Below are 26,915 nucleotides of genomic sequence, written 5' to 3'. Positions count from 1 at the left end.
CTTAAACACAGTGTTTTGTTTCTCTCTCTCTGGTGCTAAAAGGAACTGGTTTTCGAAGAGCTTGGAGCAAGGTCTCTTTTTATTGTTCCCCACGTTTGAAGGTAAGCTGGAACTGTGCTTTGCACCTGACAGAAGCTGTCTCTTTGTACTGTAGCAGTTTGTTTATTCTGTCGTGGGACTGAGACCCGGGAGAGCAGCTGACACCCAGGGCATGTTTGCTGCGAAAGTTCAGGTCCACGCCGTGGTGTTGTTCCCAATACCCCACACGTGGGTGTAATCAGCAAATTCCCACCCCGATCGAATTGGTGACCTGATCAAGGTCTTGAAAAAAGAAAATTAATGAAAGGGGTTCGATAGGGTAGATGTACAGATGTTTCCACTTGTGGGGGGGGGAGACTAGAGACTAGAATAGTTTCAGAATAAGGGGCCGCCCATTTAAAACTGAGATGAGGAGAAATTTCTTCTCTCAGAGGGTTGTAAATCTGTGGAATTCTCTGCCTCAGAGAGCTGTGGAAGCTGGGACATTGAATAAATTTAAGACTGAGATAGACAGTTTCTTAACCAATAAGGGGATAAGGGGTTATGGGGAGCGGGCGGGGAAGTGGATCTGAGTCCATGATCAGATCAGCCATGATCATATTAAATGGCAGAGCAAGTTCGAGGGGTCAAATGGCCGACTCCTGCTCCCATTTCTTATGTTCTTATGTTCTTAAATCCCACGGGGAATTCAGGAAAACTTCTTTACCCAGAGAGGGGTGAGAATGTGGAACTCGCTGCCACATGCAATGGTTAGACCACACTTGGAGTACTGTGCACAGTTCTGGTCTCCATGTTCGACAAAGGATATAGCGGCACTGGCAAAGGTGCAAAAAGATTCACAAGGATGATACCAGAACTGAGACTGAACAGGCTTGGGCTCTTTGTTTCTCTCTAGAAAAGAGAAGGCTGAGGGATAATCTGATGGAGGGTTTGATCGGGTACATGTAGAGAAGATGTTTCCACTTGTGGAGGGAGACCAGAACTAGGGGCTACCAATATAAGACAGTCACTGATAAATCCCACGGGGAATTCAGGAGAAACTCCTTTACCCAGAGAGGGGTGAGAGTGTGGAACTCGCTGCCACAGGGAGGGATTGAGGCGAATAGTATCGATGCATTTAAGGGGAAGCTGGATAAACACATGGGGGAGAAAGGAATAGAAGGATATGGTGATGGGGTGAGATGGAGAGGGGTGGGAGGGGGCTGGTGTGGAGCATAAACCCCGGCACGGAGCCGGTGGGACATAAACCCCGGCACGGAGCCGCTAGGGTGAATGGCCGTACATTCGATGTAAATTTGGAAATGCTGAATCTCCCAATTTCTAACTCTTTTTCTATGACACTGCTTTGAGTTGGATTTAGGAAATTTTGCAACAGCCTGTCTCTCTCTCCTTCCATTGCAGCCCATTATTAACTTGTTGGCTGGAAGGTCGAGTTAGAACAGATATGAGATAAAACGTCTTCACTTAGATTGAGAAATGTCTGGTATAATCTCCAAAGCATGGAAAGAGAGGTCAAGATAACTGGGTGCCCCGATGGGAGAGTTAGGGTACTGGGGGGATGGGCTTCGATGGGGGAGTTAGGGTACTGGAGGGATGGTCTTCGATGGGAGAGTTAGGGTACTGGAGGGATGGGCTTCGATGGGGGAGTTAGGGTACTGGAGGGATGGGCTTCGATGGGAGAGTTAGAGTACTGGGGGGATGGGCTTCGATGGGAGAGTTAGGGGACTGGAGGGATGGGCTTCGATGGGAGAGTTAGGGGACTGGGGGGATGGGCTTCGATGGGAGAGTTAGGGGACTGGAGGGATGGGCTTCGATGGGAGAGTTAGGGGACTGGAGGGATGGGCTTCGATGGGGGAGTTAGGGTACTGGGGGGATGGGCTTCGATGGGAGAGTTAGGGGACTGGAGGGATGGGCTTCGATGGGGGAGTTAGGGGACTGGAGGGGTGGGCTTCGATGGGAGAGTTAGGGTACTGGAGGGATGGGCTTCGATGGGAGAGTTAATGTACTGGAGGGATGGGCTTCGATGGGAGAGTTAGGGTACTGGAGGGATGGGCTTCGATGGGAGAGTTAATGTACTGGAGGGATGGGCTTCGATGGGAGAGTTAGGGGACTGGAGGGATGGGCTTCGATGGGAGAGTTAGGGTACTGGAGGGATGGGCTTCGATGGGAGAGTTAATGTACTGGAGGGATGGGCTTCGATGGGAGAGTTAGGGGACTGGAGGGGTAGGCTTCGATGGGAGAGTTAGGGGACTGGAGGGATGGGCTTCGATGGGAGAGTTAGGGGACTGGAGGGGTGGGCTTCGATGGGAGAGTTAGGGGACTGGAGGGATGGGCTTCGATGGGAGAGTTAGGGGACTGGAGGGGTGGGCTTCGATGGGAGAGTTCGAGTACTGGAGGGGTGGGCTTCGATGGGAGAGTTAGGGGACTGGAGGGATGGGCTTCGATGGGAGAGTTAGGGGACTGGAGGGGTGGGCTTCGATGGGAGAGTTCGAGTACTGGAGGGGTGGGCTTCGATGGGGGAGTTAGGGTACTGAAGGGATGGTCTTCGATGGGAGAGTTAGGGGACTGGAGGGATGGGCTTCGATGGGGGAGTTAGGGGACTGGAGGGATGGGCTTCGATGGGAGAGTTCGAGTACTGGAGATGTGGGCTTCGATGGGGGAGTTAGGGTACTGGAGGGATGGGCTTCGATGGGAGAGTTAGGGGACTGGAGGGATGGGCTTCGATGGGGGAGTTAGGGTACTGGAGGGATGGGCTTCGATGGGAGAGTTAGGGTACTGGAGGGATGGGCTTCGATGGGAGAGTTAGGGGACTGGGGGGATGGGCTTCGATGGGAGAGTTAGAGTACTGGAGGGATGGGCTTCGATGGGAGAGTTAGGGTACTGGAGGGATGGGCTATGATGGGGGAGTTAGGGGACTGGAGGGATGGGCTTCGATGGTAGAGTTAGGGTACTGGAGGGATGGGCTTCGATGGGGGAGTTAGGGGACTGGAGGGATGGGCTTCGATGGGGGAGTTAGGGTACTGGAGGGATGGGCTTCGATGGGGGAGTTAGGGGACTGGAGGGATGGGCTTCGATGGGAGTGTTAGGGTACTGGAGGGATGGGCTTCGATGGGGGAGTTAGGGGACTGGAGGGATGGGCTTCGATGGGAGAGTTGGGGTATTGAAGATATAGGCTTTGTGAAATTGCTGGAAATAATACGATATAAGTTGTTGGGGACATAGGAAGGCCATTCAGCCCCTCGAGCCTGTTCCGCCATTCAATGAGATCATGACTGATCTGTGCCCTAACTCCGTATACCTGCGTTAGCCCCATATCCCTTAATACCTTTGGTTAACGGAAATCTATCAGTCTCCGATTTAAATTAACAATTAATCTAGCATCAATTGCCATTTGCGGGAGAGAGTTCCAAATTTCTACCACCCTTTGTGTGTACATTGCTTCTACCTCCCTTTCCCACATTACAACAGTGACTACACTCCAAATGTATTTCATTGGCTCCACTAGGGCTGTGGTGGTGATCCAAGTCTTTTCTTTCTTCAGTAGTGTTTCCTAACTTCACTCCTGAAAGGTCTGGCTCTAACTTATAGACTGCGCTCCCTAGTCCTAGACAAGTGGGAACAGTTTCTCTCTATCTCCCCTATCGTTCACCTTTAAACCTTGAAAAATTCAATCACCTCACCGCTTAACTTTGTAAATTCTCAGGAATACAGCCCTAGTTTATGTAATATTTCGTAAGTTAACCCTTGGAGTCCGGGTATCAATCTGGTAAACCTATACTGCACTCCCTTCAAGACCAATATATCTTTCCTAAGGTGTGGTGCCCTGAACTGCTCACAGTGTTCCAGGTGTGGTCAAACCAGGGCTTTGTACAGCGGCAGTATAACTTCTACCCCCCTGTATTCTCGTCCTCAAGATATAAAGACCAGCATTCCATCAGCATTTTTGATTATTTTCTGTACTCATCCAAGACATTTTGATGATCTAATATGGTTTCCATATTTACAAAAGGATATACTTGCTTTGGAGGCAGTTCAGAGAAGGTTCACTGGGTTGATTCTGGAGATGAGGGGGTTGACTTATGAGGAAAGGTTGAGTAGGTTGGGCCTCTACTCATTGGAATTCAGAAGAATGAGAGGTGATCTTATCGAAACGTATAATATTATGAGGGGGTTTGACAAGGTGGATGCAGAGAGGATGTTTCCACTGATGGGGGAGACTAGAACTAGAGAGCATGGTCTTAGAATAAGGGGCTGCCCATTTAAAACTGAGATGAGGAGAAATTTCTTCTCTCAGAGGGTTGTAAATCTGTGGAATTCGTTGCCCCAGAGAGGCTGGGTCATTGAATATATTTAAGGTGGAGATAGACAGATTTTTGAGCGATAAGGGAGTAAAGGGTTATGGGGAGCAGGCAGGGAAGTGGAGCTGAGTCCATGATCGGATCAGCCATGATCTTATTGAATGGCGGAGTAGGCTCGAGGGGCCGAATGGCCGACTCCTGCTCCTATTTCTTATGTACTTCTGACTCAGAGGTGAGTGTGCGCCCCACTGAGCCACAGTCGACACAAGTTGTTGCTTGTTTAGGTACAGTTCTGTACACCGCTCCCTCATCCTAATATCCTTCTGGCCGACAAGCTCAGACAGCACACTGGGATGTTGGTCCACAAGGACTGTTGGATGATTAAAGGATTTGAATTGCGAATAAAAATGAGAAAGCACTTCTTCACGCAAAAGGCAGAGGAAATCTGGGACTCTTGTCCCCAAAAAGCTTTTGAGGCGGCAATTAAAAATATTAGGACCGAGATGAGGAGAAACGTCTTCACTCAGAGAGTTGTTAACCTGTGGAATTCCCTGCCGCAGAGAGTTGTTGAGGCCAGTTCGTTAGATATATTCAAGAGGGAGTTAGATATGGCCCTTACGGCTAAAGGGATCAAGGGGTATGGAGAGAAAGCAGGAACGGGGTACTGAGGGAATGATCAGCCATGATCTTATTGAATTGTGATGCAGGCTCGAAGGGCCGAATGGCCTACTTCTGCACCTATTTTCTATGTTTCTATGTTTCTATGTCAAGACTGAGATCGCTTGATTTATTTGGGTAAGGGTACCAAAGGTTACGGAAGCAGGACACCGGAGATAAGGGATTAGGGGGTTATGGGGAGCGGGCAGGGAAGTGGACCTGAGACCATGATCAGATCAGCTATGATCGTATTAAATGGCGGAGCAGGCTCGAGGGGCCGTATGGCCAACTCCTGCTCCTATTTCTTATGTTCTTATAACTCCCCTGGTCTTCTTCGAAATAGGATCTTTCGCATCCATCCGAGGGGGCAGACGGGGCCCTCGGTTTAACGTCTCATCCGAAAGGCGGCACCTCCGACAGGGCAGCGCTCCCTCAGCCCTGCACAGGGAGTGTAGGGCTCGATTATTGTACCTGGAGTGGGCCTTGAACCCACAACCTTCTGACTCGGAGGTTGAGTCTGAGCAGCTCGCCTGTGTTGAAAAGTGTCGGTGCCTGGTGAGGATAGGGTCTGGCTTGGGGTATGGGGCCCACGACAGGCGAATAGCCTGCCAGTACCCATTGGGCTTGTACCCGCACCAGAGGCGAGGCTGATCGCTGTGGAGCTGTAGCGCAGCGAGGGTGGATGCCTCTCTCGAAGGGATAAGTGGGGGGTGAATATCACAGGGGGGAGCAAATCGGAAGGAAACCCATCTTCACCAACACACTCTCCATCAACATCTCTTGCCGCTGGAGGGTCCAAAGAGAAAATGTGATTTGAACTCATCGCAGGTGAAGACAGGTTTCCAGTGGGATGGAGTACGGGATCAGTGGATGCTGGAGTTAGAGAAGAAAATGCCCTGAGAACCTTTAAGAACGTAAGAAAAAGGAGCAGGAGTCGGCCATTCGGCCCCTCGAGCCTGCTCCGCCATTCAATGAGATCACGGCTGATCTTTGACCTCAACTCCACTCTCCTGCACTGTCCTCATGTCCCTCGATTCCCTTAATCTCCAAAAACCTATCGATCTCAGCCTTGAATATACTCAAAGACTGAGCCCCCTCAGCCCTCTGGGGCAGAGAATTCTAAAGATTCACCATCCTCTGAGTGAAGAAATTCCTCCTCATCTCAGTCCTAAATGGCCGACCCCTTATCCTGAGACTGTGACCCCTGGTTCTAGACTCCCCAGCCCGGGGGAAACACCCTCCCTGCATCTACCCTGTCAAGCCCTCCCCAGAATTTTATACGTTTCAATGAGATATGGTCTTCAGTGGCCTCGCTAATCAACCTGTCAGCTCCTCACTGTAGCAGACATCCTCCCAACCCATTGCCAACTATTGTACATCACCTCAGCCAGCCTCTTACCGCCCTGCATGGTGAGCATACCTGTGGGTTAGTATTTGGTGCCAGAACGAGAAATGCTGAGCTTGTTTAACTCTTGTTTTCTCCAAGTACGCTCAGATAAAACACTCATTCGGCCCCAGCTGGAGTATTGTGTCCAATTCTGGGCTCCGCACTTTGGGAAGGATGTGAAGGCCTTAGAGAGGGTGCAGAGGGAGATTTACGAGAATGGTCCCAGGGATGAGGGACTGTAGTTACATGGAGAGACTGGAGAAGCTGGGGTTGTTCTCCCTGGAGCAGAGAAGGTTGAGAGGAGATTTGATCGAGGTGTTCAAAATCATGAGGGGCCTGGACAGAGTAGATAGAGAGACTGTTCCCATTGGTGGAAGGGTGGAGAATCAGAGGACACAGATTTAAGGTGATTGGCAAAAGACCCAGAGGCAACATGAGGAAAAGTGTTTTGTACGCAGCGAGTGGTTAGGATCTGGAATGCACTGTCTAATCGGGTGGTGGAGGCAGACTCAATCGTCACCTTCAAAAGGGAGTTGGATAAATACTTGAAGGAGAAAAAATGGCAGGGCTATGGGGAAAGGGCGGGGGAGTGGGACTGGCTGAGGTGCTCTTGCAGAGAGCCGGCACGGGCTCGATGGGCCGAATGGCCTTCCGCGCTGTAACTGTTGTGTGATTCTATGAACATATCCCTCCATTCATTCATAGTCGCTGGGTCAATATCTTAGAATTTACAAAAACATTTGTTCCTGGGATGTGGGCGTCGCTGGCAAGGCCGGCATTTATTGCCCATCCCTAATTGCCCCTTGAGAAGGTGGTGGTGAGCCGCCTTCTTGAACCGCTGCAGTCCGTGTGGTGAAGGTGCTCCCACAGTGCTGTTAGGGAGGGAGTTCCAGGATTGTGACCCAGCGACGATGAAGGAACGGCCGATACATTTCCAAGTCAGGATGGTGTGTGACTGGGAGGTGGTGGTGCTCATACATGTTCATAGAGTCATAGATATTTACAGCACAGAAGGAGGCCATTCGACCTGTCCTGAAATTCCTTTGCCTATCACCAGCACAAGGCCTGCAGTAATTCAAGGAGAAGGTCCACCGTCTCGGCAGGTACGGGTACGGTATTGTCATGGTTAAGTTATCCAGAAGATGGCCCAATAATCCAGGCAACTCGCACTAGGGCAGTTTGAGAATTTGATCTCCATTTAAAGCAAACCTGGAAATAAAAAGTTTTTGTCTGTAAAAGTGACCATGAAGCTGTTGGATTGTCGTTAAAACCCAAGCGGTTCGCTAATGTCTCTTTAGGGAAGGAAACCTACCGGCCTTACCCGGTCTGGTCTGTCTATGAATCCAGTCCTACACTGGATCGGTAGCTCAGTGGTCACGTTACTGGACTCATAATCCAGAGGCCTGGGCTAATGATCCGGGGACATGAGTTCAAATCCCACCACGGCCGCTGGGGAATAGATCTGGAATTTTAAAAAATGGTAATGGTACTACCATATTGTTGCAAAAACCCCTCTGGTTCACTAATGTTCTTCAGGGAAGGAAATCTGCCATCCTTACCCGGCCTGGCCTATACGTGACTCCATACACACAGCAATGTGGTTGAATTTTCACTCTTAGAAAGAGCAGCGTGAGGTGGCCCGGCCCGGAAATCGGTGTGGTCCCTGATGCAAGACTATCAGGCCGGGGCCATTGAGGGAGCAGCGTGCGGCGCTATACCACTGCAGGGGGGCGACGGCTGACTGCAGTGCGGCCAGGTTCAGCACGAGGGGCGAAGGAGCAGCAAGAGTTCATAGAGGGATGTGATTGGGGCCCAGGAGAGGCGAGGGCCCAGGGGAAGCACGGGCCAGCCCACACTGTGATATGTGAGCGCACTAGGTCCGTGCAACAGAGCTGGTCTGCAGTTAGTCTTGGTTAACCCTTGCCACTGGACGAAGACCTAGCTCTGTCAAGCCCGTGTGGTGGCTGGGATGCAACGGTCACCCCATGTTAAAACAATCCACGCACAGGGATCTTCCACCCTTCAGGATGTAGTTCGGAACCTGGAATATTAGGTCCTTCATTGAAACACCTGTGAGCAAATCCCTTTTTTGGCATGGAAGCAAGTCATCCTCGCTTCGAGGGACCGCCTATGATGATGATGATGACTCTTAACTGTCCCCCTGAAATGGCCCAGCGAGACATTCTGTTGTACCAAGCTTCAAAGTCACTGTGGGAGCACCTTCACCACACGGACTGCAGCGGTTCAAGAAGGCGGCTCACCACCACCTTCTCAAGGGGCAATTGGGGAGGGGCAATTGCCGGCTTTGCCAGCGACGCCCACGTCCCGTGACCAAATTTTTCTCCTAACTGCGCTCCGACGTGACCTAGCAAGACGCTTAGTTGTACCAAAACCGATGATTCAAGGAGAAGGCTCCTTGCAACCAGGGATGGACAATAAATGGCGGCCTAGCCCAGGTCCCAAGAACAATTATTTTATAAACGGTCGCCATTATCCTTATCTTTCCAAAACGAAATGGGGGCATTGAATAGCAAAACATGCTGAGCCTAATTCGAAAGGCAGCACCTCCGACAGTGCGACATTCCCTCAGCCCTGCTCTGGGAGTGTCAGCTTAGATTTTTGTGCTCAAGTTTGCTACCCACTAAGCCACAGCTGACACTATAAGGCAGTTAAGTATGCATATGGGATGCTTGGCTTTGTAAATAGGGGCATTGAATATAAACCTCTGGTTAGGTCCCCAGCTGTAATACTGTGTCCAATTCTGGGCACCACACGTTAGGAAGTATGTCGAGGCCTTGGAGAGGGTGCTGAGGATTTTACTCGCGTGGTGCCAGGGATGTGGGAGTTCAGAGTTCAGTCATGTGCAGGGACTGGAGAAGCTGCAATAGTTCTCCTTGGAGCAGAGAAGGCGAAGGGGACACCGGATGGAGCAGCTGAAAATGATGAAGGGGTTTTGATAGAGCAAGTAGGGAGAGACAGTTCCCTCTGGCAAGAGGGTCGGTAACCTGAGGTACCGATTAAAAAATAATTGTCAAATGCATAGAAACAGAGAAACATAGAAAATAGGTGCAGGAGTAGGCCATTCGGCCCTTCGAGCCTGCACCACCATTCAATAAGCTCATGGCTGATCATTCACCTCAGTACCCCTTTCCTGCTTTCTCTCCATACCCCTTGATCCCTTTAGCCGTAAGGGCCATATCTAACTCCCTCTTGAATATATCCAATGAACTGGCATCAACAACTCTCTGCGGCAGGGAATTCCACAGGTTAACAACTCTCTGAGTGAAGAAGTTTCTCCTCACCTCAGTCCTAAATGGCCTACCCCTTATCCTAAGACTATGTACCCTGGTTCTGGACTTCCCCAACATCGGGAATATTCTTCCTGCATCTAACCTGTCCAGTCCCATCAGAATCTTATACATTTCCATGAGATCTCCTCTCATCCTTCTAAACATCAGTGAATAAAGGCCCAGTTGATCCAGACTCTCCTCATATGACAGTCCAGCCATCCCTCGAATCAGTCTGGTGAATCTTCGCTGCACTCCCTCAATAGCAAGAACGTCCTTCCTCAGATTAGGAGACCAAAACTGAACACAATATTCCAGGTGTGGCCTCACCAAGGCCCTGTACAACTGCAGTAAGACCTCACTGCTCCTATACTCAAATCCCCTAGCTATGAAGGCCAACATACCATTTGCCTTCTTCGCCACCTGCTGTACCTGCATGCCCACTTTCAGTGACACCCAGGTCTCGTTGCACCTCCCCTTTTCCTAATCTGCCGCCATTCAGATAATATTCTGCCTTTGTGTTTTTGCCCCCAAAATGGATAACCTCACATTTATCCACATTATACTGCATCTGCCATGCATTTGCCCACTCACCTAACCTGTCCAAGTCACCCTGCAGCCTCGTAGCATCCTCCTCACAGCTCACACTGCCACCCAGTTTAGTGTCATCTGCAAACTTGGAGATATTACACTCAATTCCTTCATCTAAATCGTTAATGTATATTGTAAAGAGCTGGGGTCCCAGCACTGAGCCCTGCAGCACTCCACTAGTCACTGCCTGTCATTCTGAAAAGGACCCGTTTATCCCGACTCTCTGCTTCCTGTCTTCCAACCAGTTTTCTATCCACGTCAGTACATTACCCCCAATACCATGCGCTTTGATTTTGCACACCAATCACTTGTGCGGGACCTTGTCAAAAGCCTTTTGAAAGTCCAAATGCACCACATCCACTGGTTCTCCCTTGTCCACTCTGCTAGTTACATCCTCAAAAAATTCCAGAAGATTCGTCAAGCATGATTTCCCTTTCATAAATCCATGCTGACTAGGTCCGATCCTGTCACTGCTTTCCAAATGCGCTGCTATTTCATCCTTAATGATTGATTCCAACATTTTCCCCACTACTGATGTCAGGCTAACCGATCTATAATTAACCGTTTTCTCTCTCCCTCCTTTTTTAAAAAGTGGTGTTACATTAGCTACCCTCCAATCCATAGGAACTGATCCAGAGTCGACAGACTGTTGGAAAATGATCACCAATGCATCCACTATTTCTAGGGCCACTTCCTTAAGTACTCTGGGATGCAGACTATCAGGCTCCGGGGATTTATCGGCCTTCAATCCCATCAATTTCCCTAGCACAATTTCCTGACTAATAAGGATATCCTTCAGTTCCTCCTTCTCACTAGACCCACTGTCCCAGTGTACATTCGGAAGCTTATTTGTGTCTTCCTTCGTGAAAATAGAACCGAAGTATTTGTTCAATTGGTCTGCCATTTCTTTGTTCCGCATTATGAATTCACCTGAATCCGACTGCAAGGGACCTATGTTTGTCTTCACTAATCTTTTTCTCTTCACATATTTATAGAAGCTTTTGCAGTCAGTTTTTATGTTCCCTGCGAGCTTCCTCTTGTACTCTATTTTCCCCCTCCTAATTAAACCCTTAGCCCTCCTCTGTTGAATTTTAAATTTCTCACAGTCCTCAGGTTTGTTGCTTTTTCTGGCCAATTTATATGCCCCTTCCTTGGCTTTAACACTATCCTTAATTTCCCTTGTTAGTCATGTTTAAGCCACCTTCCCCGTTTTATTTTTACTCCAGACAGGGATGTACAATTGCTGAAGTTCATCCATGTGATCTTTAAATGTTTGCCATTGCTTATCCACTGTCAACCCTTTAAGTATCCTTTGCCAGTCTATTCTAGCCAATTCTTGCCTCATACCATCGAAGTTACCTTTCCTTAAGTTCAGGACCCTAGTTTCCGAATTAACTTTGTCACTCTCCATCTTAATAAAGAATTCTACCATATTATGGTCACTCTTCCCCAAGGGGCCTCGCACAACAAGATTGCTAATTAGTCCTTTCTCATTTCACATCACCCAGTCTAGGATGGCCAGTTCTCTAGTTGGTTCCTCGACATATTGGTCTAGAAAACCATCCCTAATACACTCCAGGAAATACTCTTCCACCGCATTGCTATCAGTTTGGTTAGCCCAATCAATATGTAGATTAAAGTCGCCCATGATAACTGCTGTACCTTTATTGCACACATCCCTTATTTCTTGTTTGATGCTGTCCCCAACCTCACTACTACTGTTTGGTGGTCTGTACACAACTCTCACTAGCGTTTTCTGCCCTTTGGTATTCCACAGCTCCACCCATACAGATTCCACATCATCCAAGCTAATGTCCTTCCTTATTATTGCATTAATTTCCTCTTTAACCAGCAACGCCACCCCGCCTGCTTTTCCTCTCTGTCTATCCTTCCTAAATGTTGAATACCCCTGGATGTTGAGTTCCCAGCCTTGGTCACCCTGGAGCCATGTCTCCGTGATACCAATTACACGAGTAGGGAAATTAGAGATTTCTTCATGCAAAGGGTTAAGAACATAAGAAATAGGAGCAGGAGTCGGCCAGTTGGCCCCTCGAACCTGCTCTACTATTTAATAAGATCATGGCTGATCTGATCATGGACTCAGCTCCACTTCCCTGCCCGCTCCCCATAACTCTTCACTCCCTTATCGCTCAAAAATCTGTCTATCTCCGCCTTAAATATATTCAATGTCCCAGCCTCCACAGCTCTCTGGGGCAGAGAATTCCACAGATTTACAACCCTCTGAGAGAAGAAATTCCACTTCATCTCAGTTTTAAATGGGCGACCCCTTATTCTAAGACTATACCCTCTTGTTTTAGTTTCAGTGGAAACATCCTCTCTGCATCCACCTTGTCGAGTCCCCTCATTATCTTATACATTTCGATAAGATCACCTCTCATTGGGCTCAATTTTCCCCCAAAGCTTTTTTCGGGGGTATTTGAAGAGTTACTCCCGATTTTTAGGGGCCGAGGTGTGCCAAAAAAAAGTTCTAAGTTTCCCGGTTGGATTTCTTCATTTTGGCCTGACCTGTCCTTTAGGTTTGGGGGTGGAGCCTTAATCTGCGCCAAAATGATTGGCCCTGCCATGGTAACCAGGCTACAAAGTGAAACATAGAAACATAGAAACATAGAAAATAGGTGCAGGAGCAGGCCATTCGGCCCTTCGAGCCTGCACCGCCATTCAATGAGTTCATGGCTGAACATGCAACTTCAGTACCCCATTCCTGCTTTCTCGCCATACCCCTTGATCCCCCGAGTAGTAAGGACTATATCTAACTCCTTTTTGAATATATTTAGTGAATTGGCCTGAACAACTTTCTGTGGTAGAGAATTCCACAGGTTCACCACTCTCTGGGTGAAGAAGTTTCTCCTCATCTTTGTCCTAAATGGCTTACCCCTTATCCTTAGACTGTGACCCCTAGTTCTGGACTTCCCCAACATTGGGAACATTCTTCCTGCATCTAACTTGTATAAACCCGTCAGAATTTTAAATGTTTCTATGAGATCCTCTCTCATTCTTCTGAACTCCAGTGGATACAAGCCCAGTTGATCCAGTCTTTCTTGATATGTCAGTCCCGCCATCCCGGGAATCAGTCTGGTGAACCTTCACTGCACTCCCTCAATAGCAAGAATGTCCTTCCTCAAGTTAGGAGACCAAAACTGTACACAATACTCCAGGTGTGGCCTCACCAAGGCCCTGTACAACTGTAGTAACACCTCCCTGCCCCTGTACTCAAATCCCCTCGCTATGAAGGCCAACATGCCATTTGCTTTCTTAACCGCCTGCTGTACCTGCATGCCAACCTTCAATGACTGATGTACCATGACACCCAGGTCTCGTTGCACCTCCCCTTTTCCTAATCTGTCACCATTCAGATAATAGTCTGTCTCTCTGTTTTTACCACCAAAGTGGATAACCTCACATTTATCCACATTATACTTCATCTGCCATGCATTTGGCCACTCACCAAATCGCTCTGCAGCCTCATAGCATCCTCCTCGCAGCTCACACTGCCACCCAACTTAGTGTCATCCGCAAATTTGGAGATACTACATTTAATCCCCTCATCTAAATCATTAATGTACAATGTAAACAGCTGGGGCTCCAGCACAGAACCTTGCGGTACCCCACTAGTCACTGCCTGCCATTAAGAAAAGTACCCATATACTCCTACTCTTTGCTTCCTGTCTGACAACCAGTTCTCAATCCATGTCAGCACATTACCCCCAATCCCATGTGCTTTAACTTTGCACATTAATCTCTTGTGTGGGACCTTGTCGAAAGCCTTCTGAAAGTCCAAATACACCACATCAACTGGTTCTCCCTTGTCCACTCCACTGGAAACATCCTCAAAAAAATCCAGAAGGTTTGTCAAGCATGATTTCCCTTTCACAAATCCATGCTGACTTGGACCTATCATGTCACCTCTTTCCAAATGTGCTGCTATGACATCCTTAATAATTGATTCCATCATTTTACCCACTACCGATGTCAGGCTGACCAGTCTATAATTCCCTGTTTTCTCTCTCCCTCCTTTTTTAAAAAGTGGGGTTACATTGGCTATCCTCCACACCATAGGAACTGATCCAGAGTCTATGGAATGTTGAAAAATGACTGTCAATGCATCCGCTATTTCCAAGGCCACCTCCTTAAGTACTCTGGGATGCAGTCCAACAGGCCCTGGGGATGTATCGGCCTTCAATCCCATCAACTTCCCCAACACAATTTCCCGACTAATAAGGATTTCCCTCAGTTCCTCCTTCTTACGAGACACTCTGACCTCTTATATCCGGAAGGTTGTTTGTGTCCTCCTTAGTGAATACCGAACCAAAGTACTTGTTCAATTGGTCCGCCATTTCTTTGTTCCCCATTATGACTTCCCCTGATTCTGACTGCAGGGGACCTACGTTTGTCTTTACTAACCTTTTTCTCTTTACATATCTATAGAAACTTTTGCAGTCCGTCTTAATGTTCCCTGCAAGCTTCCTCTCGTACTCTATTTTCCCTGCCCTAATCAAACCCTTTGTCCTCCTCTGCTGAGTTCTAAATTTCTCCCAGTCCCCGGGTTCGCTGCTATTTCTGGCCAATTTGTATGCCACTTCCTTGGCTTTAATACTATCCCTGATTTCCCTTGATAGCCACGGTTGAGCCACCTTCCCTTTTTTATTTTTACACCAGACAGGGATGTACAATTGTTGTAGTTCATCCATGCGGTCTCTAAATGTCTGCCATTGCCCATCCACTGTCAACCCCTTAAGTATCATTCGCCAATCTACCCTAGCCAATTCATGCCTCATACCTTCAAAGTTACCCTTCTTTAAGTTCTGGACCATGGTTTCTGAATTAAATGTTTCATTCTCCATCCTAATGTAGAATTCCACCATATTGTGGTCACTCTTCCCCAAGGGGCCTCGCACAACGAGATTGCTAATTAATCCGCTCTCATTACACAACACCCAGTCTAAGATGGCCTCCCCACTAGTTGGTTCCTCGACATATTGGTCTAGAAAACCATCCCTTATGCACTCCAGGAAATCCTCCTCCACCGTATTGCTTCCAGTTTGGTTAGCCCAATCTATATGTATATTAAAGTCACCCATGATAACTGCTGCACCTTTATTGCATGCACCCCTAATTTCCTGTTTGATGCCCTCCCCAACATCACTACTACTGTTTGGAGGTCTGTATACAATTCCCACTAACGTTTTTTGCCCTTTGGTGTTCTGCAGCTCTACCCATATAGATTCCACATCATCCAAGCTAATGTCTTTCCTAACTATTGCATTAATCTCCTCTTTAACCAGCAATGCTACCCACCTTCTTTTCCTTTTATTCTATCCTTCCAAATGTTGAATACCCTTGGATGTTGAGTTTCCAGCCCTGATCATCCTGGAACCATCCTGGAACCACGTTTCTGTAATCCCAATCACATCATATCTGTTAACTATTTGCACAGTTAATTCATCCACCTTATTACGGATACTCCGTGCATTAAGACACAAAGCCTTCAGGCTTGTTTTTTTAACACCCTTTGTCCTTTTAGAATTATGATATAGCGTAGACCTTTTTGTTTCTTGCCTTTGTTTACTCGGCCTTCCACTATTGCTTTTTACCTTTCTACCATCTGTTTCTGACTCCATATTACTTCGCCCTGTCTCGCTGCAGAGGTTCCCATCCCCCTACCATAGTAGTTTAAACACTCCCGAACTGCATTAGCAAATGAAGCATACAGCCTGCTCCCAACACACTACAAGAATTGAAAAACACATGGCAGCAATTTGCCTCCAACCCCGCCCGAGGGGTTTGCTGGTCCGCTCCCATTCTCGGTCCCCAGTCTCCCAGTCCGGTCTCATTGTCGGTCCCCACTCTCTCTCTCTCTCTCTCTCTCTCTCACACACTCTCACTCTCTCTCTCTCTCCTCTCCTCCCCCTCTCTCTCTCTCTCTCTCTCACTCTCTCTCTCACTCTCACTCTCTCCTCTCCTCTCTCTCTTACACTCTCACTCTCACTCTCTTACACTCTCACTCTCACTCTCTCCTCTCCTCTCTCACTCTCACTCTCTCTCACACTCTCACTCTCACTCTCTCCTCCCTCACTCTCACTCTCTCTCTCTCTCTCTCACACTCACACTCTCACTGTCTCTCTCCCTCTCCCTCTCTCTCTCTCACTCTCACTCTCACTCTCTCCTCTCCTCCCTCACTCTCACTCTCTCCTCCCTCACTCTCACTCACTCTCTCACTCTCTCACTCTCTCTCTCTCTCACTCTCTCCTCTCCTCCCTCAATCTCACTCTCTCTCACTCTCACTCTCACTCTCTCTCACTCTCAGGGAGAATGGGGCCTAGAATGGGACTGGACAGCCTTCGGGTGGGGTTGGAGGTAAGTTGCTGCTATGTGTTTTTCAATTCCTGTGCTGTGTGTGTCCGAGCACCAGCTGTGGCGATTTCCTTACCTGCGGCAATTTATTTAACTGTCTGCAAGGGTTTTCTGCAGAGGCCACATACGCCGGCCTACGCAGAACTGGAGTAACTCTCAGCTGGCCAAACTTCCCTAAATGATCAGAATTGGGGGGGGTGGCAGGTTACGTCCCCTTTGGCTGAAAAAAAACTGACCTAAAAAAATCGTAAGTAACTGAGTTACGCTGGTGCAAACTGATCGGGGAAACTCTGTTTTTTCAACTTAAGCCAAAAAGAGCAGCCTGCTCCAAAAGAAACGGCACAAAGCACTGGGGCAAATTGAACCCAATCTTCTGAATTCCAATGAGTAGAGGCCCAACCTACTCAACCTTTCTTCATAAGTCAACCCCCTCATCTCCAGAATCAACCGAGTGAACCTTCTCTGAACAGCCTCCAATGCAAGTATATCCTTCCTTAAATACAGAGACCAAAACTGCACGCAGTACTCCAGGTGTGACCTCACCAATACCCTGTACAGTTGTAGCAGGACTTCCTTACTTTTATACTCCATCCCCCTCGCAATAAAGGCCAACATTCCATTGGCCTTCCCAAAATGTTCCAGCTCACATTGTCAGGATGTAGAATGCAGGCCCTGAAAGGGCAGGAGAATCAGATTCCAGAGGAACTTTCAACGGGCAATTGGACATGTCCTTGAATTTATAGGTTGTTGGGGAAAAAACCTGGGGTGTGGGGCTAACTCGGACAGCTCTTGTACCAAGCCGGCACAGGCACGGTGGTCAGAATGGCCTCCTTCTGTGCGGTAAGTAAGATTCGATAAGCTAGAATCCTCCCAGGGCAGCTGTTCCCTGGTACAACCTGTGTTTGCTTCTTCCAACTTGTCGTAGCATTGCCTGTTGATGTTAAGATGTGCCAGCGTCCTATTAACATTTTTCTTTGAAAGTTTTTCTAAAAACACCTGGCACTGGTTCGTCTTTATAAATAAAAGAAAAAAAAATAAAGACTTGCATTTATATAGCGCCTTTCATGATCACCAGACGTCTCAAAGCGCTTTACAGCCAATGAAGTACTTTACAGCCAATGAAGTACTTTTGGAGTGTAGTCACTGTTGTAATGTGGGAAACGCGGCAGCCAATTTGTGCACAGCAAGCTCCCACACACAGCAATGTGATAATGACCCAGATAATCTGTTTTTTAGTGATATTGATTGAGGGATAACTATTGGCCCCAGGACACCGGGGAGAACTCCCCTGCTCTTCTACAAAATAGTGGCCATGGGATCTTTTACGCCCACCTGAGAGAGCAGATGGGGCCTCGGTTTAACATCTCATCTGAGAGACGGCCCCTCCGACAGTGCGGCACTCCCTCAGCCCTGCACTGGGAGTGTCAGCCTAGATTTATATGCTCAAGTCCCTGAAGTGGGACTTGAACCCACAACCTCCTGATGTCACAGGTGAGAGTGCTACCCACTGAGCCACAGCTGACTCCAAATTTTGGTGAATAAATTTGCCAGGATGGTCGTGTAATTGGCAAATAAACTTCAATAAAGATAAGTGTGAGGTGGAACATTTTGATAATAGGAATATCGAGGCCACATACTGCTTGTAAAAGAATTGTCTGAATGGAGTAGAGGGGCAGAGGGATCGAGGGGTACCGATATACAAATCACAAAGTTAATAAGGTCATAAAACAAGCAAACTGAGGCACAACCTTTATTTTACCTCAAAGGTTACTGGAAGCCCTGGTTAGACCATAACTGGAGCACTGTATACAGCTCTGGGAACTGCACCTTAGAAAGGGTTAAAAAAACAGAAAATGCTGGAAATACTCAGCAGGTCAGGCAGCATCTGTGTCTCAGTGGGCAGCGCCCTTGCCTCTGGGGCAGAAGGCCGTGGGTTCATGTTTCACCCCAAGAATTTGAGCGCATAAAGCTAGGCTGTTCCTCCCAGTGCAGTGCTGAGGGAGTGCTGCACTGTCGGAGGGGCCGTCTTTCGGATGAGACGTTAAACCGAGGCCCCGTCTGCTCTCTCAGGTGGATGTAAACGATCCCATTGCCACTATTTTGAAGAAGAGCAGGGGGAGTTATCCCCGGTGTCCTGGGGCCAATATTTATCCCTCAATCAACATAACACAAAACAGATTATCTGGTCATTATCACGTTGCTGTGTGTGGGAGCTTGCTGTGCACAAATTGGCTGCCGCATGCCCCACATTACAACAGTGACTGCACTCCAAAAGTACTTCATTGGCTGTAAAGCGCTTTTGAGACGTCCGGTGGTCGTGAAAGGCGCTATAGAAAGGTAAGTCAATCTTTCAGCATCTGTGGTGAGAGAAACAGAGTTAAAGTTTCAGGTCGATGACCTTTCGGCAGGACTCACTCAGAAGGGATATATTTACCTTGGGAGCAGTGCAGTGCCGATTTTCCCAAATGTTAACGGGGGTCTATGGGTCAGATTATGAGGAGCGATGACTGGACTCGTATTCCCTGGAATACAGAAGGTGACGGGATGGTTTGATTGAGGTTTTTATGATTTTGAAATTAACCCGAGGGTAGATAGAGAGAAACATTTTCCAGTGGTGGGGATGTCTAGGACAAGGGGATATGACCTTAAAATCAGAGCCACATTTAGAAAATAGGAAATGCTCCTTCACATCATCTTCATCATCATAGGCAGTCCCTCGGAACCGAGGAAGACTTGCTTCCATTCTAAAAGTGAGTTCTCAGGTGGCTGAACAGTGCAATACGAGAGCCACAGTCCCTGTCACAGGTGGGACAGACAGTGGTTGAGGGAAGGGGTGGGTGGGACTGGTTTGCCGCACGCTCCTTCCGCTGTCTGCGCTTGGTTTCTGCATGCTCTCGGCGACAAGACTCGAGGTGCTCAGCGCCCTCCCGGACGCACTTCCTCCGCTTAGGGCGGTCTTTGGCCAGGGACTCCCAGGTGTCAGTGGGGATGTTGCACTTTATCAGGGAGGCTTTGAGGGTGTCCCTGTAACGTTTCCTCTGCCCAATTTTGGCTCATTTGCCGTGAAGGAGTTCCGAGTAGAGCGCTTGCTTTGGGAGTCTCATGTCAGACATGTGGACAATGTGGCCCTGCCCAGCGGAGCTGGCCGAGTGTGGTCAGTGCTTCGATGCTGGGGATGTTGGCCAGGTCGAGGACAATCACGTTGGTTCGTCTGTCCTCCCAGGGGATTTGCAGGATCTTGCGGAGACATTGTTGGTGGTATTTCTCCAGCGACTTGAGGTGTCTACTGTACATGGTCCACTTCTTCACACAAAGCGTGGTAGAAATATGGAACTCTCTTCCACAAAAAGCTCAATTAATCATTTTAAATCTAGATTATTGCTAGCCAGGGGGTAAATGGATTTAAGATACACAACAACTTTTATTTATATAGCGCCTTTAACGTAGCAAAACCTCTGCAGAAGCTTCACAGCAGTGATATAAGAAAAAGAAGATAAATTTAACTCCGAGCCACAGAAGAAGAAATTACAGCAGGTGACCAAAAGCTGGGTCACAGAGGTCGGTTTTAAGGAGCGTCTTGAAGAAGGAGAGAGAGGTAGAGCGGGGGAGAGGTTTAGGGAGGGAGTTCCAGAGCTTGGGGCCCAGGCAACAGAAGGCACGGCCACCGATGGTGGAGCGATTATAATCAGGGATGGTCAGGAGGTCAGAATTAGAGGAGCGCAGACATCTCGGGAGGTTGTGGGGCTGGAGGAGATTACAGAGATAGGGAGGGGCGAGGGCCATGGAGGGATTTGTAAACAAGGATGGGAATTTTGAAATCGTGGCGTTGCTTAACCGGGAGCCAATGTAGGTCAGCGAGCATAGGGGGTGATGGGTGAGTGGGACTTGGTGCGAGTTAGGACACGGGGCAGTGAGTACAGGGGGTGATGGGTGAGTGGGACTCGGTGTGAGTTAGGACACGGGGCAGTGAGTACAGGGGGTGATGGGTGAGCGGGACTCGGTGCGAGTTAGGACACGGGGCAGTGAGTACAGGGGGTGATGGGTGAGCGGGACTCGGTGCGAGTTAGGACACGGGGCAGTGAGTACAGGGGGTGATGGGTGAGCGGGACTCGGTGCAAGTTAGGACACGGGGCAGTGAGTAAAGGGGGTGATGGGTGAGCGGGACTCGGTGCGAGTTAGGACACGGGGCAGTGAGTACAGGGGGTGATGGGTGAGTGGGACTTGGTGCCAGTTAGGACACGGGGCAGCGAGCACAGGGGGTGATGGGTCAGCGGGACTTGGTGTGAGTTGGGACACGGGTCAGCGAGCAAAGGGGTGATGGGTGAGCCGGACTCGATGCAAGTCACGACATAGGGCAGCGAGCACAGGGGGTGATGGGTGAATGGGACTTGTTGCAAGTTAGGACACAGGGCAGTGAGCACAAGGGGTGATGGGTGAGTGGGACTCGGTGCGAGTTAGGCCACAGGGCAGTGAGCACAGGGGGTGATGGGTGAATGGGACTTGGTTCGAGTTAGTACACGGGGCAGCGAGCACAGGGGGTGATGGGTGAGTGGGAATCGGTGCGAATTAGGACACAGGGCAGTGAGCACAGGGGGTGATGGGTGAGCGGGACTCGGTGCGAGTTAGGACACAGGGCAGCGAGCACAAGGGGTGATGGGTGAGCGGGACTCGCTGCGAGTTAGGACACAGGGCAGCGAGCACAGGGGGTGATGGGTGAATGGGACTCGGTGCGAGTTAGGACACAGGGCAGCGAGCACAGGGGGTGATGGGTGAATGGGACTCGGTGCGAGTTAGGACATGGGGCAGTGAGCACAGGGGGTGATGGGTGAGCGGGACTGGGTGCGAGTTAGGACACGGGGACAGCGAGCACAGGGGGTGATGGGTGAGCGGGACTCGGGGCGAGTTAGGACACAGGGCAGTGAGCACAGGGGGTGATGGGTGAATGGGACTCGGTGCTAGTTAGGACATGGGGCACAGGGGGTGATGGGTGAATGGGACATGGACAGCCATGGTCTGATTGAATGGTGGAGCAGGGTCGAGGGGATGAGCGACTTCCTCCTGTTCCACGTTTATGTGATGTGCAGAAACTGGGGTTTCAGCAATGGTGGCGATGTTTTCATCCTTTGTTTTCTCTCGGTTCCCTTCCAGCGCTGGGTATTTTTAATGTTGACGGGTTTGCCCTGCCACGATGAGCTGGAGTTTCCTGACACGACTTCTCGAGGAGATCCACAACCACTCGACCTTCGTCGGCAAGATCTGGCTGACTGTCCTCATCGTCTTCCGCATCGTGCTGACGGCGGTGGGCGGCGAGTCCATCTACCACGATGAGCAGAGCAAGTTCGTGTGCAACACCCTGCAGCCCGGCTGCGAGAACGTGTGCTATGACTCTTTCGCCCCCCTGTCCCACGTGCGTTTCTGGGTCTTCCAGATCATCATGATCTCGGTGCCCTCCATCATGTACCTGGGCTACGCCATGCACCGGATCGCGCGGGTGGAGGGCGGACGGACCCCACCCCCCAAGAAGAAGACGCCCATCGTGCACCGGGGGGCCGCCCGAGACTACGAGGAGGCAGAGGATGACAATGAGGAGGACCCCATGGTCTGCGAGGAGATTGAGCCTGAGCCCGAGGCTGCCAAGAAGTCCCCCGAGAAGAAGCACGACGGCCGACGGTGGATCAAGGAGGACGGCCTCATGAAGATGTACGTGCTCCAGCTCCTGCTGCGGACACTCTTCGAGATGGCCTTCCTGGCCGGCCAGTACCTGCTGTACGGCTTCGAGGTCCTGCCGGGCTTTGTCTGCGAGAAGACGCCGTGCCCTTACCGGATCGACTGCTTCGTGTCGCGGCCCACCGAGAAGACCATCTTCCTGCTGGTCATGTACGTGGTCAGCGGCCTCTGCCTACTGCTCAACATCTGCGAGCTCTTCCACCTGGGCTGTGGGGGCATCCGCGACGGGCTGCGGGGCCGCCAGCTGGCCTTCCGCCGGCCCAAGTACCCGCCGCCGGGCTACCACTCGGTGCTGCGCAAGGAGAGGTCCAAGCTGGGCAACGGCAACATGGCCTACAGCCACAACCTGGGTGGGCCGGAGCCGGGCAGCTTCGAGATGTCCGACACGGTGCACCGGTACCTCAAGCTGGCCCAGGAGCAGCTCAACATGGCCTATCTGGCGTCTGGCGAGGTGCCCCACCTCCCCAGGAGCAGCAGCCCCGAGTCCAACGGTACGGCCATCGAACAGAACCCACTCAACTTCGCCCAGGAGAAGGAAGGCGCCTGTTCCGAGAAAGGAGGAAAAGGTTTGTTACGTTCAGAATAACTCCATGAGACTGTGTTGTAAGCTCAAACCATTGTGACCTTGGTCTCTTTAATATAACTCCAAGGTGAGGCAGCAGCGTGGAGGACTGCCTTTTATACCTGCTTGCTCCAGGGTACCACAGGTGACCCATAGGCCTCCCACAGGTGTGCCCCCTAGTGGTAACTCTTACACACCGGTGAGGGTCACATACACAACAAGGTTAGATCGCGGGGTCGCGGCGGAAAATCCATTAATGGTTGCCTGGGTAACCATTTCTTCCTTTCCCCCGCAGGTCTGAGGGCGTGATTGCGATGGGGGAAGCGTCCGTTCGCCCGTGGGGTTCGGGGGGAGTCGACGCTTGAAGCAATAAAGGGACCTCGACTGGAAAGAAATGCATTTTATTATCACTTCCTCGGCAATAATGACGCCAACATTTTTTGTTATGTTTAAAAGAAAATAAACCACTGGAAAAATCTGGGTTGGGGGGCGGTGGGGTGGGGAGAGAGTGGGTTTGGCTGGGGACGGAGCGCGGTATGGAGGAACTTGACAAGGGCTGAGCAGTTAATGCCAACCCCGGTGATGGTTGGTGGCTTGTGCACCTATTTGGTGCTTTTTGTTTTTTTGTGTATTCTGGAACATTCCATGCGCAACCTGCACAAGTCGTGTCCGATACCTCTTGGGGCCACCTTTAGGATCTAACGTCAATTCCCGCTCCTCTTTTGGCATCACCATAGGCAGTCCCTCGGAATCGAGGAAGACTTGCTTCCACTACTGAAGTGAGTCCTTAGGTGGCTGAACAGTCCAATACGAGAGCCACAGACCCTGTCACAGGTGGGACAGACAGTGGTTGAGGGAAGGGGAGGGTGGGACTGGTTTGCCGCACGCTCCTTCCGCTGCCTGCGCTTGGTTTCTGCACGCTCTCGGCGACGAGACTCGAGGTGCTCAGCGCCCTCCCGGATGCACTTCCTCCACTTAGGGCAGCCTTTGGCCAGGGACTCCCAGGTGTCAGTGGGGATGTTGCACTTTATCAGGGAGGCTTTGAGGGTGTCCCTTGTAACGTTTCCTCTGCCCACCTTTGGCTCGTTTGCCGTGAAGGAGTTCCGAGTAGAGCGCTTGCTTTGGGAGTCTCGTGTCGAGCATGTGGACAATGTGGCCTGCCCAGCGGAGCTGGTCGAGTGTGGTCAGTGCTTCGATGCTGGGGATGTTGGCCTGGCTAACGTTGGTGCGTCTGTCCTCCCAGGGGATTTGTAGGGTCCTGCGGAGACATCGTTGGTGATATTTCTCCAGCAACTTGAGGTGTCTACTGTAGCACTGAGGCTTTTAAGAGGTGGGGGCACCCCATTCCGTAGGGTGGGGAGAGGGTTTGGGGGGCGGGCAGTGGGGGGGGGTGATCTCCGGCTGCAATACCACCGGGTGGAATCCCAACCGAACTGGCTCGGCAGAAAACCTTGTGTTGTATTAATTCATTCTGTGTACTTGGTCTCAGGGGTCACTATCCTTATCGACAAAAGCTCTGCTTTTTTCTCTCTTTTCTGGGTTTATATATTATATATATATATATATAACACAAATAAAACTACATTTAAAAAAAAAATTGGTAGCGATAGGACTTTCGATTGCGATTCGTTTGTTTAATTACGATTGTTTACAGCCTTAGAACATTCCAGAACTTTGTACGTTGAGAGAGAGAGCAACGATCAAATGCGTTTCTACTTTATTTTTTAAAATGATTGATTTAAAAACATTTTTTAATTGTTGGAACTTCCGATGAGTTGTTGTGCTTCATTTTGTGACCCGTTTTTCGCTCAGTTTCGGTTTCGGGGCCTACTGTGTTCTCCCCGCACCTCAGCCTTACCTACGGGTCCCCCTCCCCCCGCTCAATGCCGCACCATCCCACCACCCAGTTGCCACACTTTATTTCTTGGTTGGGTGTGCGTGTTTACACATCATTTTGTCCCCCTTCCTCCTCTCCCCCACCACCCCCCCCGAACAACCTTCATCAAATCTCTTGGTAAAATAATTTTAATCCCCATTGAAATGTATTTGCTTCATGGGTTCTTTGTGAAAGAATTCATAGCAACACATTGCTATTAAAAACGAGTTGGGTTATTGACAAAGGTTTAACAATCACACTACACATTACCGGGTCATCCACCAGGCTCACAACTGCATACCTCATCATTGATCCCCAGAACCCAATTGGCTGGGGTTTTATTGAGTCTTGTGAACATCATGTGTCTGGCTAATCTACTCACACAGCAACAACTCTACAACTATTTTTGTACAACATTAAATCAAGTGCCCCCACAAATTAACAATGCAACCATGTCAAATCAAATTAATATTGTTGCCGGGGGTGATGATGCACTCCAGTCCCTCCGGCGCCCACCTCTCGCGGAAGGCCGCGAGCGTACCGGTGGACACCGCGTGCTCCATCTCCAGGGACACCCTGGCTCGGATGTAACCGCGGAAGAGAGGCAGGCAGTCGGGCTGAACGACCCCCTCGACCGCCCGCTGCCTGGACCGGTTAATGACCACCTTGCCCAGGCCCAGGAGCAGTCCCACGAGGTGGCCCTCTGACCTGCCCGCTCCCCTCCGCACAGGGTGCCCAAAGAACAGGAATGTAGGGACAGGTGCATACATTAGAACCTTGTTCATCTGAATTGTCTATGTGAGTAATGCAGGCCTAAGCTGACTCCGGTGAAATTGGTAACGGGCAGTTTTGAGTTATCATTTTTATTTGTGGTGTCGGTTGTTTTAAAGAGAGCTACAGAGGGGCCTGCTTCTGGCCACGACATCCTCCTCACAGCATTGCAACCCCTTGAGGTCATTCTACCCACAGGCACCAAGCCCCGCGAGACAGCTGGTTGTAAGGGACAGACTGAGAGCTTGGCCCTTCTCTGCATCCCCTCCCTCTCTCCCCCTCTCCCTCGCTCCCTCTCTCTCTCTCCCTCTCTCTCCCCCTCTCTCTCCCCCTCCCTCCCTCTCTCCCTCTCTCCCTCGCTCCCTCTCTCTCTCTCCTCTCTCTCTCTCCCCCCCTCTCTCCCCCTCTCTCTCTCCCTCTCTCTCCCCCTCTCTCTCCCCCTCCCTCCCTCTCCCTCCCTCTCTCCCTCTCTCTCTCTCCCTCTCTCTCTCTCCCTCTCTCCCTCTCTCCCTCTCTCCCTCTCTCCCTCTCTCTCTCTGGGTTCCTCCCTCTGCTTCGGAATCGCGTCCTCTCTGATCCTTCCCGTGTCACAGAGCTGCTTCTTTAGAAAGGAAAGACTGGCATTTCTATAGCGCCTTTCACGACCACCGGACGTCTCAAGGCACTTTACGCCAATGAAGTACTTTTTGGAGTGCACCCACTGTTGTAATGTGGGAAACGCGGCAGCCTACTTGCGCACAGCAAGCTCCCACACACACAGCAATGTGATACTGACCAGATAATCTGTTTTCTGTTGTTTATGTTGATCGAGGGATAAATATTGGCCCCAGGGCATTGTTTACATTCTGGGACGGCCCATTCCGCTAGTGGGCGGAGCTTGCCCAATGCCTTCAAAAAACAGCTTTGGCGGGTGGGGGGGAGGGGGAAGGCGGGGGGGAGGGGGGAAGTGGAGGGGGGGAGGGGGGGGAAGGTTGGGGGGGGCCACGCTCCAGTTCTACTAAACATCTGGGGCTCCCTGAACTAATCCAGCCACAGCCCTCTGGCCTGGTACGTCAATCACATTAAATAGTAATTGGCGTGGGATTTCCCCCAAACCGGGTTAAGGGCAGATTTCCTTCCCTAAGCAACAACAACTTGTATTTATATAGAGCCTTTAACATAGTGAAACGGCCCAAGGCGCTTCACAGGAGTATTATGATATTTTAAAAATTTGACACCGAGCCACATAAGGAGAAGTTAGCGCAGGTGACCAAAAGCTTGGTCCAAGAGGTGGGTTTTAAGGAGCATCTTGAAGGAGGAAAGAGAGGTAGAGAGGTGGAGAGGTTTAGGGAGGGAGTTCCCGAGCTTG

The 26,915-nt window shown here is 50.1% G+C and overlaps 1 protein-coding gene across 1 annotated transcript; it reads left to right on the top strand.

Annotated features, from left to right (window-relative positions):
• LOC139256677 (gap junction gamma-1 protein-like) lies at nt 1-23,387 on the top strand. The gene is made up of 3 exons (XM_070874282.1): nt 1-101; nt 21,780-22,924; nt 23,216-23,387. Exons 2-3 carry the CDS (start codon nt 21,820-21,822, stop codon nt 23,227-23,229), a joined length of 1,119 nt encoding a protein of 372 aa, XP_070730383.1. The 5' UTR covers nt 1-101; nt 21,780-21,819; the 3' UTR covers nt 23,230-23,387.
• Nucleotides 23,388-26,915: the final 3,528 nt, after the last annotated feature.

The sequence above is a fragment of the Pristiophorus japonicus genome, chromosome 3 (assembly GCF_044704955.1).
Source record: "Pristiophorus japonicus isolate sPriJap1 chromosome 3, sPriJap1.hap1, whole genome shotgun sequence".
Taxonomy (NCBI): domain Eukaryota; kingdom Metazoa; phylum Chordata; class Chondrichthyes; family Pristiophoridae; genus Pristiophorus; species Pristiophorus japonicus.
This window is presented reverse-complemented; position numbering and strand designations above follow the sequence as displayed.